The 13,629-nt window shown below is 45.4% G+C and overlaps 3 protein-coding genes across 3 annotated transcripts; 2 read left to right on the forward strand and 1 right to left on the reverse strand.

Moving 5' to 3' along the window:
* Positions 1-2,142: 2,142 nt before the first annotated feature.
* Positions 2,143-3,950, forward strand: BDW43DRAFT_304026 (XPG domain containing-domain-containing protein; the record flags this gene model as incomplete). The annotated part of the gene is made up of 2 exons (XM_032045526.1): positions 2,143-2,216; positions 2,327-3,950. 2 exons carry the CDS (start codon positions 2,143-2,145, stop codon positions 3,948-3,950), a joined length of 1,698 nt encoding a protein of 565 aa, XP_031895046.1.
* Positions 3,951-4,094: 144 nt separating this feature from the next.
* BDW43DRAFT_304027 (rRNA-processing protein UTP21) lies at positions 4,095-7,461 on the reverse strand (the record flags this gene model as incomplete). Its single annotated transcript, XM_032045527.1, has 5 exons — positions 4,095-4,676; positions 4,735-5,373; positions 5,441-5,698; positions 5,760-7,234; positions 7,335-7,461. 5 exons carry the CDS (start codon positions 7,459-7,461, stop codon positions 4,095-4,097), a joined length of 3,081 nt encoding a protein of 1,026 aa, XP_031895047.1.
* A 1,530-nt stretch (positions 7,462-8,991) lies between these two features.
* Positions 8,992-13,531, forward strand: BDW43DRAFT_219886 (inositol polyphosphate kinase VIP1). Its single transcript, XM_032039387.1, has 2 exons — positions 8,992-11,765; positions 11,823-13,531. Exons 1-2 carry the CDS (start codon positions 9,344-9,346, stop codon positions 13,154-13,156), a joined length of 3,756 nt encoding a protein of 1,251 aa, XP_031895048.1. The 5' UTR covers positions 8,992-9,343; the 3' UTR covers positions 13,157-13,531.
* Positions 13,532-13,629: the final 98 nt, after the last annotated feature.

The following is a 13,629-nucleotide window of genomic DNA, read 5'->3' on the forward strand; positions in this document are numbered from 1 at the left end:
AGTATTGCAGTCCTGATTCGCCTATTAAAGCTCGCCTAAATCAAATAATGAAAGGCGCTGAACAAGCTTTATATAATGCAGCAATATTAAAGCATTAACTTAAGCAACATCAGGCCGAAAATAAAAGGCAGATTAAAAAGTGAAAGTGCTTTACCAAACAGATTACTTTTGAAGGAGGCACATCAGTATCTGAAGCCTGAATTCTCATAGAGCGCCGAAATCAGGTAGATGAAGCTATACAGGCAGATAGGGCTCTGCCTACTGAATCGGCTCCTAGGCGCGCCCCAACTAAATGTTCTGGCTGTGGTGTACGGGGCCATAAAATCACACACTGCCCAAATCGATAGAACTACTCATTTCTATATAGAAGTCTGAATTCATGGTGTTTTGACTATTTTAATTTTCAATATGGCGGTTGGTGCGCAGCCCGTTTGCGTGCGCAGCTCGTTTACCGATTACGTTATATATAATAGTTGCTTATATAAGTGGATGTCCCTTGGTGCTTTTCCTTTCCTGGCTCTAGTGCCTAGTTCCTTGACTGTCGTGTCACTGGTTCTGCCGCCTGATTCCGCGTCCGATAGGTGCACTAGACAAGGGTCTGTAACAAATACTTATTTATATATTTAATTTAGTTCTTTATAATTAATCTTAATTATTACTTAAGATATATCTTTAATATTAAGTTAGTAATTAACTTATTTATATTTTCTTAACTACCGAGTGTTGCGTTCCGTTCGCTGTCGCTCCCGTTCCTTTCTGCCTACCTTGCTGTACCGCCCCTTTCACCGCTTTGTATGTAGAACTTAGCAGCATCCTGCTCCTGCAGCTTAAAGAAATCAATCATTCCACACCATAATCAGAAGTACCCAACACTGAGTATATATATTTAATAGGCCTGGCCTTTTAGACTTAAGTTATTTACAAAATATTATTATATATTATCAGATCTTAAATTAGGTCATACTGTCAGATCCTGGATAGGATCATATTCAGAATCACATCAGATTCACTGCTCAGGTATAGTCATCTTGCAATGCAAGACAGCTAACACCCATAGTACTCCTGCCTGAATACCCAGGTGTAACAATGTAGTCCTATCACTTTCTGCCTTGTGTGTCCGCCCTCCTGATAAGGCACGCTAGACAAGGGTCTGTAACACTGGCCTTTTGAACTTGAGCTATCTATAGACTAGCATTGCATATTATTCAGACCTTGGATTAGGTCACCCTATTGGCTTTGTCATTTATCAGAATCATATCAGATTCATCGTTCAGGTTTGGCTCTCGCTACGCAAGTACAGCTAACTACTCACAGAGCTCTTGCCCGAATACCCAGGCGTAACAACTAGTCGGCCGTTCTTGGCTGCTGTCATCCCATGATTGTTCTGCCCTGCGTGTCCGCCTTCGATAAGGTGCACTAGACAAGGGTCTGTAACAATTAGTCATTTCTTGTATATATATTGTCTGGAAGGCGCTCCACGTTGATATAGTGATAGAATCCATTGTACAAGTGACTCCTTTTCATTTTAGGTTATCTTATAACTACTGGCACGTGTTTCTGAGCAATATATTTTTCTATATAGCTGATCTTGCAAGGTAGTGCGAGGAACACTATAAACACGTGCCGCTTCCCTCTTGCTTAGTTAAATTTCCTGAGTTTTGACGCGCTTTTCGAGACATGGTAGATGGTTGAATTGAGTGAGGTTTCTGACTGGAGTCAAAACGCATGGAGTGGCCGACTTGCTTACGGGATACGTTATTTTTTTTCAATTAAAAAATATTGTAATTATCATTACGCCGTTCCATATAACTGCGTACCTAGTCCTACTGCGGTCCTTTACTGCCGTACGTTAGACATTCTCTACCACCAAAAACCGCACAAGACTTTAATATGCTCTGATATATTTACAAAGTAAGCTTCAGAAGCTACGCACTAGACACCTGTCAATCGTCTAGCTAGTCCAGAAAGGTCGCTGTTAGGTGTCAAACTTACACGCTTTCAGAACGATGGGCATACCACGTCTCAGGCGACACCTATACCCGTTCGCCGAGACCGTTCTACTGGAAAGCAGATTGCATAAGCGTCAAGGGGAAGCTGATTGTGTCCACTCGGTTGTAATCGATGGACCTAGTCTTGTGTACCATGTGTTTTGGCGGTTGCTATCTTGGTCAGATTCGAGACTTGGATTTCCCAATGCGTTACCGACGTGCAATGAAGTAAGTTGCGGGGTTATGACATATCTCTTACTATTAACCACGCTCGGTGTTAAGATGTATTTTACAAGCACGTCCTCGACTCACTGGAGCATGTTGCTAATATTCATCAGAGAGAGAATATGCTTCGATGGCGCTTTGCCATCTAGGAAGCGGGAAACACGGCTTTCTCGATTGGAAAAGTCGAGGAAAAAACTTGAACTACTTCGCTCCAAAACGCAGAGTGGTCTTCAAAGACTTAGTGGCCCTAGCGATAGATGTGCGATCATACTCGGAAATGTCTTACGTAGCCGGCCTTTACCGGCGACATATAACGATCTCCCCGACAACCCCTTTATCGTCCCCACTGTGTTCGAGGATCTCAAATACCGATGGAACAGAGAGAATATCTTGACCGCGGCGAGCGATATCTTATGCGTACATTCGGTTGAACTTGAAGGTTTTCCGTGGGCGGGTATCACCGAAATGGTACCTGGGGAAGCAGATGCCTACTGTGCATCCACTGCAAAACACACAAGTTGCTCCATCCTGACGAATGATACAGACCTTCTGCTCTATGATCTAGGCCCACAAGGCTCTGTTATTTTCCTAGATTCCATCGAGATTGTTGGTGGGAATCCTCATACACCAGAAGAATGGCAAATAAAGGCTATGAGGTTAAGCCCAGGGCTGGTTGCTCAGCGTTTGGGAATTCCAAACATCTTGCGCTTTGCCTTTGAAATAAAATCTCACCCAGATGCAGGAATAGCAGAGCTCGTAAAACGAGCCAATAGTTCTTACGAGGACCGTGCACATGCATTAGGCTATCAAGATTTTGTCCAGGAATATCAAGATGACTTGGATTCGTTAAAAGCTGGAAACCTGCAATTTCTCCCGCACTTTGATGCGAGGGTTTCCGAGCTGTTCTGGCAGTATGAATTGCGACAAACTCATATATCCTTGGAAACTCCCCACGTGTATCTTGCAATTTTGAACGAAGACCATGCGAGGCGCTGTGCATGGGTCCAGGGTCGTTTATATAGGAACCTAGCATATTCAGTTCTGAACGCCTCGCGCCCGGCCTCTGAAAGGGTTGACTCTATCAACGAATTCGTCCGACGAGGCGGCAGAATTGCCGTGGATAAAATAGACCTAGGCAATGAAAACTGGATCATGAGCGAGGTAGGTGTACTTTTGGCCCGACTTAAATCAATACAACATGAGATTGGAGTCAATACAACCTCACCCGCGTATTGGATTATGTTTGCGCTCTGTGAACTTGATGGTAGTGCCTCGAACTGCGTATTTTCCGACTCTGCGCGATTGAGCCGCTTTCTTACTCTGGGACATATGGATGAGAGGTTTGACTGGCGAGATATTCACCTCACTGCACAGATCCAGGCAGTACTATATTCGTTAAGGATACTCGGACAGTTACTCAGACTCTCAATGGTTGCACATGGTAGCATGATGGAGTTGAGATCCATGCTTAGCGATCTCCCTTCACTCCATGTTATCATGGGGCCGACAGCTAGCTTGATGGAAAAGACTCTTAATGGGGGAGCCTCTGTCAATGAATTCGTACACCAAAGTATTCAGCTGCTAGGCAAACGATCCTGCAGTGAAAGTGCTGACCACATGGAGCCAACACCACCTTTGCCTCCATTGGCTCCACAGGGTTATGATTCACGAGTAGGCAATGGCAAGCCCTTATGCGGGAAGACTGATAACATGTACGACATATTGCCAATGGAGTAAAGTTACCGGCGGATGTCTCAGTATAAAATCACAGAGACTTACGACCATATTGAAGATAACAGCGCGGCGGAAATATAGAATTCTACAAGCCTAAAGCATTAACTGTACAATACACATACCCTGGCTCGTGCCTTTTCAAATATATTAACGCGATGATCTTAAAAATCCCACGACACCACGACAATACCCGACTAATTCAGCCAAGCGCTGCTTTTCTCGTTGTTGCGCTAGGCTCCAAGCGACTAATGCCTTTCTCAGCTGTTCCATTTCATTAGACTCGGAACACTTCACCACAACATCGGCATGGGTTCTCAAGAACACTGCCATCCAGGCGTTGACGAGCTCGAAGTCCTTCTTTGAGAGAAGTCGATTGGTCAGAGCGATGACAAAGTCTGACAGCTCGGAGTGGCACTCGTGTACTCGAGGATCTAATGACCTGATCTCCAGGTCGGCTTTTGCCGGAGACATAGATTTAAAATGTTCAACGAAGGGCTCAAAGTTCCCTGTATCGCGACCGTACCGCAGAAGGGTAGTGAACCGAGAGCCTCCGATACTAGAATTCATGGAATGCTGCATTTTGGCGATTCGTGACCGTTCGGCGATTGTACTGTCAGCCATGAGGTTGACATCGCCATCTCCATCAGGATGATCTTTCTCAGAAGCCGTTGGCAGGAAAAATGGTGCCTTCTCGGGAGCTTTCGGGGGCTCTTTTGGTTTGTTGCGCTCCTATAACGGTCAGACACAGCTCCTAAGAGGAAGATAACTTCGAGGAAGGCAATTTTACCTTGATCAGCTCCAAGTGAAGCATGGTCTGCCACTTGCTTTTGGGAACGACGCTGAGTGTGACCATGTCTTGACTGAGCTGTTCTGTGGACAACACAGGTCCTTCGGCATCACTTGGCTGATAGCTTTCCGAAAATGCAGCTTCGATGGCCTCTACCCCAGTCTCACCGGAAATAGTAGGAACACCGACATCCGCGATTTCTGTTTCATCCAGATTCCGGCTCGATATAGGTACAAATAAACTTCTGTTAGACCAAAGACTAACACCTAGTCCATCAGCGTGGGCGGTGGCTAAAAATTCCCCTGTTGAAGACATAGCTAACGCAGTGCATGTACTGGGCACACGGAAGAGGTCAATTAGATGCCCTGTCGGCAAGTCCCAAATGCGGATAACAGAGTCCATGGAAGCGGCAATGATCCATCTCCCGTCAGAGGAAAATGCAAAGTCATTCACTTGACCTATGCATCCCCAGAACTCACGAACAACCTTTCTCGTCTCTATATCGACAACACGGATTGAAAGGTCGTCGCAGCTGAATGCAACTAGCTCGCTCGTGCTGCTGTACCGAAGTCCAGTGATAGATGTCATCGGATGCCAATCGAGCTCATCGACGAGTGATCCCGAGATAAAGTCCCAAAACTATATATTGTTGTGACTCCAGGTTAGCCCAGTGATTTTCGACACAATCGGATGGCGAAGACCTCACCTTAACTTTCCCATCGAGTCCGCAACTGACAATAGTTTGGTTCAATCCGTCAATAGCTACCCCAGTAACTGCTTTGCTATGCTTCAGGCTGTTCCTATTTGGGGAGGCGAAGGAACTAGCACTGGACTTGATATTATTCTTAAGGCCGCGGATAGGAAAACTTTGTCGGTATAAACCGGACTGCATGTTGAACATATCGATGCTACCTCCGGCCGACCCAACCAATGCAAAAGTCCCGCATTGTGAGATGGCGACGCTCTGATAACGCAGTTCCCCAGTTAGATTGCAAACCCCTGCACTGTATGGTATTTCCACTCACCTTGACTTCCGTTTTATCACCCGTTTCAAATGCCCAACGCCCAGCCTTCTTCTTCCCCCAAAACCAAGTCCGAGCAAATTTGTCCCCACGATGACCTGTCAAGACACTCTCCCAGCCTGTTTTGTTTGAAGCATCCGTACTTGTTTTGGGATTTGCCCAGATTGGGCCAGATGTTGTGACACCCATTCCCCCATCGCGATTGAGGGAACATGCAATGCAGGTGACCTCCGGTGCCTTGAGCTCTCGCGCCCCGTTGACTGTGCTTAGCCCAACAATCTTCTTCGCCTTGTGTTCTACAGCTCCCTGGGAGATCTCGGTGTTTTGGCTATCCTTCCGTACACTGAAACCCCAAAGACTGCAATCCTTGCTTGCACTCAGTAACCACTTACCGCCAAATTCCGAACCGTCTGAGGCGGAAGGCAAGAACTCGAGGGTAGTAACTGTAGCAGAGTGACCGCTCCTCGAGTGTAGTGGCCTGGGGATAGGCGAAAATGGTAACTCATCAAAGATCCATGTCCTGAGGGCGTTGTCCTTTCCAGATGAGACCAACACTGGCTGCCCATCTAGGAATTCAACTTGGTTTACCCCCAATCCAGTTCCTCCGTCAGTAATTCGATGCGCGCCGCGAAGCGTTCCCATAATCCTACCACCACCGTTCAAATCCCACATTGTAATGTCTCCGCTGTCAATGCAGGCAGTTGCCATGACACCTGAGCTTCGACCATCTTCACCAGCACCTAGGCCATCTGTCCGGAAAGATATCGAGGTTACCCGTGGCCCATCTGACGAATCTGTGCGCAGGGACAATGCGACCTGGTCCGTCTCGACATTGCGAATAGATAGTGCGCCGCTCTTATAGGCGACCGCAATGAGGGATAGCACAGGAGTCGGTTGGAGTACAGTTACAGCACCAGCTTTTGCAGATGATGGCAACATAGTGTAAATTAACTTTCCCGTTTTCACGTTCCAGATCTCAATACCTCCGTCATATCGACCGGCAAAGATCTTGTTGAGATATGTTGGCATAGTGCATACTTGACCCGTGTATATTTGTGTCTCGGCTGAGCCCTGGCTGCGTCGAGGTACTAATGAGGTGTAAAATTCATATGATGTATTTTTCCACACCTGTATGCGTTTGGCGCTGCAACCCACAATCCAAGAACCAAAGACAAGAAGTTGTATGATGGGCTCCGCAAAATCTTTACTGGTTTCGAGAGAGGCGACTTTCTTGCCACGCTTGAGAACCCATATACCTCCAGGAGATCCAGGACGGAGGTGTCCCCAAGCCACGAAAACCTTGTCCTTCCATGCGAAGGTAGCTGTAATTGCATCTGGTGTTTGAGGCCGACTGATAAATACAAGATTTAGTCCTCGCCGTAAATCGTAAGTCTGCACTGAACGTCCGACTGAGGTCGAGATCTGATAAGTTGATTTGCCTAGACGAACGGACGTGAAGGGAACCGTTGTAGGAGACACTAGCCCTAAAGTCTTACAAGAAGGAGGTTAGCTTGAAAAACAAAGCAGGCTTATATGCACAAGAGTGATGGCTTTTGGGTATTCTCAATATCGTCCCACGTACTCGAAACGGAGCGAAAACTTTGGATCCAGCGGCTTGTAGCCCTGTCTGACCACCTTTATCTGTGGCCCTTTTCTGTCTCTTAGCCAACGGTATGTCAAACGTATCCTCGGCGAGGGATGGCATTGTGTAAGAAACAGTAGGCAGCTCAGTAGACAGAGGTCAAAGTGGTGGCGCAGGCGTTTTACCAAAAGGCTAGACAATTTTCTTTTTTTTTTCTATTTTTCTTGCCGGAAAAACAGTTGTCTCCGCGTTGCCGCCATTACCATGTAGGCGCAGTTTTATACCGCTTACTTAATTAGATCAATGCTAAATTAACTTAATCGGTAAGCGGCCCGCCATTGTAAGCAGTCCTCCATCTCCTGTTTTCCATATAAAATGACACTTTTTATGATTCTAGTATTTCAATAACCAGAGATAGTGGAGACCGAAATCTTAATATATGAATTAATATACTACTATAGATACATATACTAAGTGGAGGAATCTCTAAACTAGACAGTATATTGTATACTAGAGCTTTTATCTATATTTTCTTACAGTTTAGTATTGTATGCTTTAAGAAAAATTATTAAAAAATCTTTAAAAAATAAATAATGTCCTTGTTTAGTAGTATATTGACTATATACTATATCTTTCATCTTAAAAATCTCTGGTGGTTGAGAAATTAGAATCATAAAAAGTGCCATTTTATATGGAAAACAGGAGATGGCGGGCCGCTTACCGATTACGTTAATTGGCTTAACTAGTTACTTAAGAGTAGTGATTGTCCAGGGGACTCCTACATAGTAGGGAAACTAATAAAAAAGCAGTATATCTCCTGGAATATACCTAAGAGTTTGGAGGCAGAGGTCTGCCACTAATTTACTTAGTAAGAAATTCAATACATTGAATATTTTGTGTGATTGTCTCTAAATGTGGAAACTGTCAATGCTATAGTACGGAGTAACATTTTATGATGGTTGGAATAGATCTAGTTTTAGTGGCTGTTAGAGCTTACCTTCAACGCCCAAGGTAACTACTCCGTAGGTAAGAAGAGACCTACTAATGTTGCTGTACTTCTGAGATGGACTACTCCATTTGAAGAATAGACTACGTAAGGGAGGTAGCATGGAGTACATACCCACAAGATCTAAAACTATCATTGCACTAAGTACTGTTAAAACTAGAGCTCACATTTTGTTGCTGAAGGTTTTCTAGTTCATAATAAACGACAAAATCGATGCGTAGTACTCCTAGTTACTAGGTGGACGCTGGATACCGATAGTACTATATTATGGGACCTACATAATAAAGGATATTGTATCTGAATCTAGGTTGCAGAAAAAATAATAAATATAATAGAACTACTTGGTATAGCTAAAGAGTATTAAAATATTTCATTAGTATTAATATATAGATAGTTTTAGCCTAGAGCCAGGGGCCCTAAGCACTAAATATATCAGTCTAGGGATGCTCGGTTGAAAGCAATCAAGCATAATGAGTGGTCTTTAAGTGATTTACAGATTTAGCTGGCGGGATCGCGATTCCGCGAACGTGGTGCAGGGTAGGGGTCACTAACTTTGTGGAAAGTCCCCTTCAAAAGAGATCTTAGTGCGGTAGTGACGTACTCCGTACTCCCCTTCCCTCTCCCATATGTTCTTTTTCGGCTGGTTAATTCAAGATAGACATAGCATGCTGTACTTCAACCTAAACAAACGTATAGCATAGTTACGCCAAATCTAGTTGTTTTCTTGTAAACTGGACCCATGTTTTATTTCACCCCTTTTTTTAGAGGAAGCTTTGCTATAACCTGGTACGGGTCAGAAGCAAGCCACTACAAAGATCGCTCGCTCCCCCGCCACCGCCCCCTTCTTGCAATAACCAGTTCCCATTAATTCCCGAGATTGTGTACTGTACAAAAAATTTCTACCACCTTATCGCGACCATTGAATTTGTCGCCAGAATCATAAGCCATTGAGACTATCGTTTGCTATCTTCAGGTTGCTTTCTATTGTTTGCTTTTCGAATGGATCGAGATTGTGACCGTAGTAGCGGTCGTTCTGTCGGTGTTGACTCTTCTACGAGCAGTGTAGAAAGCATTCCGAGACTAGCTGCTTCACCACATGCTGGCCATGATCAGGCGGATAAGTCATCAGCCTCTCTGCTCTATGACAGCACAACATCCACTGCATTGAGAGGAAATCTACATGGCTTGCAGTCCCACCAAGCCAAGGCGTACAAAGTTGACTGTACGTCTGATAATCAAACTACGGGTCGAAGTAATCATACTTCTACCCGCTCTTCTAGCAGAGCACCAAGAAGATTAAGTGGAAGCACAGCTGCAAGCTCCATTAGTGAGGCTGAGCCTATAACCCATAGTCTAGGAAAAATCGGTGTTTGTGCTCTAGATGTCAAAGCTCGCAGCAAGCCCAGTCAAAACATTCTGACACGTCTTCAATCTAAGGGCGGCTTTGAGGTGATTGTCTTTGGCGACAAGGTGATCCTCGATGAAGCCGTAGAGAACTGGCCTGTGTGTGACTACCTCATTGCTTTTTTTTCAGACGGATTTCCATTGGACAAGGCCATAGCATATGCGAGGCTCCGGAAACCATTTTGTGTCAACGACTTGCCGATGCAAAAAGTGCTATGGGATCGACGGCTTTGTTTGAGGATTTTAGACAACATGAGTGTTCCTACGCCGAAGCGGTTGGAAATCAATCGAGACGGTGGCCCAACATTAGAGTCTCCTGAACTTGCCCAGCATGTTTACCAACTGACTGGAGTCAGGCTTGAAGGTCCCGAAGATGGTACTGGAGGAGGGCTTTCAAGAACGAAGAACGTATCAATGTCTGACGACGGGGATTCTTTGATTGTCGATGGGCAGGTCTTTAGAAAACCATTCGTTGAAAAACCAGTAAATGGGGAGGATCATAACATTCATATATATTTCCCCAACGATCAGCAATACGGCGGTGGGGGCCGGAGACTCTTCCGAAAGGTTGGAAATAAGAGCTCGGAGTACGATCCAGGCTTGCTTGTTCCTAGGTCTGTGACGGAAAATAACTCCAGTTATATTTACGAACAGTTTGTGAGGGTGGATAATTCTGAGGACGTCAAGGCCTATACTGTCGGCCCGGATTTTTGTCACGCGGAAACACGGAAGTCACCTGTGGTTGACGGACTTGTCCGCCGCAACACCCACGGAAAGGAGCTTAGATATATTACGCAATTGAGCCGGGATGAGGCAGCAATTGCTTCCAAAATATCAAATGGGTTCGGTCAGCGCATTTGTGGTTTTGACATGCTTCGTGTTGGTGACAGAAGCTACGTGATCGATGTTAATGGCTGGAGCTTCGTCAAGGATAACAATGACTACTATGACAGATGTGCTAGTATCCTGAGAGACATTTTTTTGACTGAGAAACGCAGACGTGAAGGGACTCTAGAACCTGAAATCTGTCCTCCAGATTTGAACCATTCCTGGAGACACTCTGTATCTCACAGACACACATTGAAGACTCTGTTAAAATCTCCAAGCGCGTCCAAACTCCATGGAAGCCCCTCGGGCAACAAAACCCCCGATAATGCTCCCTCGGATATTCCAGTTTCAGGTCTGCCTGTCCCTTCCGCTTCTGAGAGTACAGACAATGGGAATAACCAGAAAAACTCGAACTTGCAAGAAAGATCGTCACTCTCAGGAGGTTTAGTTCCCCAAGCTGCAAATGCATCTGTTATCCCATCGGACGCAATCGACGATACTCCTCCTCCACCCCCGGCTTCTAAACACTCGTGGAAGCTGAAGGGTATGGTAGCAGTCATCCGGCATGCAGATCGCACACCAAAGCAGAAATTCAAGTTCACTTTCCATAGCCAACCTTTCATTGATCTTCTAAAGGGACACCAGGAAGAAGTGGTGATCAAAGGAGAGGCTGCGCTAGCCAGCGTATCCGACGCAGTTAAAGTGGCAATGGAGCGGGGGCTTGAAGACATCGACAAACTCAAACTGCTTCGTACATCTCTTGAGAAGAAGGGTTGCTGGCCTGGAACGAAGGTGCAGATAAAGCCAATGTTTCGTAAGCGGAATCCAGAGGAATCTCGCGGGCAGGAGGCCTCCACGATGCTGCCGCCCGCCGAGGGCACTCAGGATACTTCTGGATCCCCTGGCCTCGGCGAAGCACCTGGAAGAAACGAGGATTTGAGTAGGACTCAGACACGGAGCGATTCTATATCCGGGGCCACATTCTCGAGGTTTTCTGCTGCAGAGAATGATCTTATCTTAGATAAGCTCCAACTTGTAATCAAATGGGGGGGGGAACCAACCCATGCAGCTCGCTACCAATCCCAGGACCTCGGTCTAAATATGCGCGATGACTTGAAATTGATGAACAAGGAGGCTTTGAATAATGTTCGAATATTCACGAGCTCTGAGCGAAGAGTGAGTACTAGTGGTAAGTCTACGCCTTAGTCTATGCCGTAGATAGCTAGCTAAGTGGATTATTCTACAGCGCAAATCTGGGCCTCCGCTTTTCTTGATCAAAAGGAGCTTCCAGATGATTGCATACAAGTTCGGAAAGACCTTTTAGACGACTCCAATGCCGCGAAAGATCTTATGGACAAAGTAAAAAAGAAGTTGAAGTTGCTTTTGCGAGAAGGGTCTGCACCGTCGCAGTTCACATGGCCCAAAGATAACATACCGGAACCTTCAGTGGTCCTTGGCACGGTTGTTGAACTTATGAAATTCCATCGGGATGTTATGAGACACAATTTTCGGAGACTTGAAAGTTCCCCAAGCCGTTCATCCGAGCTGTACCCTACCAATGATAGTTCTTCCAATCCCCATGCAGATGCTTCTCCATTGGCTACTATTCAGGGACGATGGTGTACTGGTGAGGATCCGATGCTTTTTAAGGAGAGGTGGGAGAAACTGTTTGCCGAGTTTTGTGATACGGAAAAAGTTGACCCCAGCAAGCTCTCTGAACTGTATGACAGTATGAAGTTTGACGCTCTCCACAACCGGCAATTTTTAGAATGGGTGTTTATGCCTCCAGACAGTGACGACGATGCGGAAGAAGGAGAATACTCCCATCGGAAAAGTATAACGCCGAAGGCTGCTGCTGGTGACTCTGAATCATGCAACGAAGGTACGGGTTTTGAAAGGAATGAGGAGCACATGGACAGTTCAATATTTGCGCATCGGTTCGGTTTGAAGCGACGGATGCATGCATTCGAATCAATGCCGCATTTTAGAGCCCTAGATGACACTTATGATCATTATTTCAAATTATACCCCGGCTCAAGCTCTAAGAAAGCCAAGTTGGATGGAAGACTCTCGAAGTTGAGAGAGTTGTACAAGTTGGCAAAGGTTCTTTTTGACTACGTCACTCCCCAGGAGTATGGGATCACTGATACAGAAAAGCTGGAGATCGGCTTATTGACATCTTTGCCACTGCTTCAAGAAATTGTTAGGGACCTAGAAGAGGTTCAAGCCTCGCCAGATGCCAAGTCTTTTTTCTATTTCACAAAGGAGTCTCATATATACACCCTTCTGAATTGCATCTTGGAAGGTGGAATCCAAACAAAAATCGCTCGGCGAGCTATCCCCGAGTTAGACTATCTGTCTCAGATCTGCTTTGAGCTGTATGAAGCTAAGGATTCCGAGTCATCGACAAATTCTTACTCGATTCGCATCTCAATCAGTCCTGGGTGTCATGCTTTTGATCCTCTTGACGTGCAGCTCGATTCGAGACATGCAATTGGCTGCGCCCCGAGGCGAAGCCTAACCGCTCATCAAGATTGGAAGAACGTCATTGAGACGCTCAAAGCGAAATTCGACACGTAAGTCATTTATAGTCGGTTGTGCGCATTGCGTTGGTTAGGCCCGATTGATACTGACAAAACTTGTTATTAAGGGTCAAGCTCCCGAAAACCTTCATTGCAGTAAATCTCAGCGATAAACATGTATCCAGTCCATGAAGGCTTTGTATTCCAAGCACTCAGTTGTGTGAATCACATAATGCCTTCTCACTTTCGTTCCCGAGTATCAATAAGTAGAATATCCCGATATCTTTGCATACTAGTCTAAAAAACGAAGACAAAACAGACTCTTGAAAAGGGCAAGTTGGTTGGTTGGTGGTGAAGTTCGTTCATTACTACGGCCAGTGGGCCACAGCCAAATACAAGGAACGCTTTATTACTAGTAATCCTTCGGTTGTTCACTCTGATTAAAAATACATTTACCCCACTAGGTAATCCGAAATGGGTCCTAGATAGGTAGCTGATCTATTAAGGCTTTCCCCTCACTTTCTCACACAC

This window comes from Aspergillus alliaceus, assembly GCF_009176365.1.
Source record: "Aspergillus alliaceus strain CBS 536.65 unplaced genomic scaffold BDW43scaffold_68, whole genome shotgun sequence".
In the NCBI taxonomy this organism is placed as follows: domain Eukaryota; kingdom Fungi; phylum Ascomycota; class Eurotiomycetes; order Eurotiales; family Aspergillaceae; genus Aspergillus; species Aspergillus alliaceus.

Coding starts and splice junctions, on each gene's coding strand:
- BDW43DRAFT_219886 (XM_032039387.1), top strand. CDS start 9,344: ATGGATCGAGATTGTGACCGTAGTAGCGGTCGTTCTGTCGGTGTTGAC. Junction 11,766..11,822: donor GCGAAGAGTGAGTACTAGTG/GTAAGTCTACGC, acceptor ATTATTCTACAG/CGCAAATCTGGGCCTCCGCT.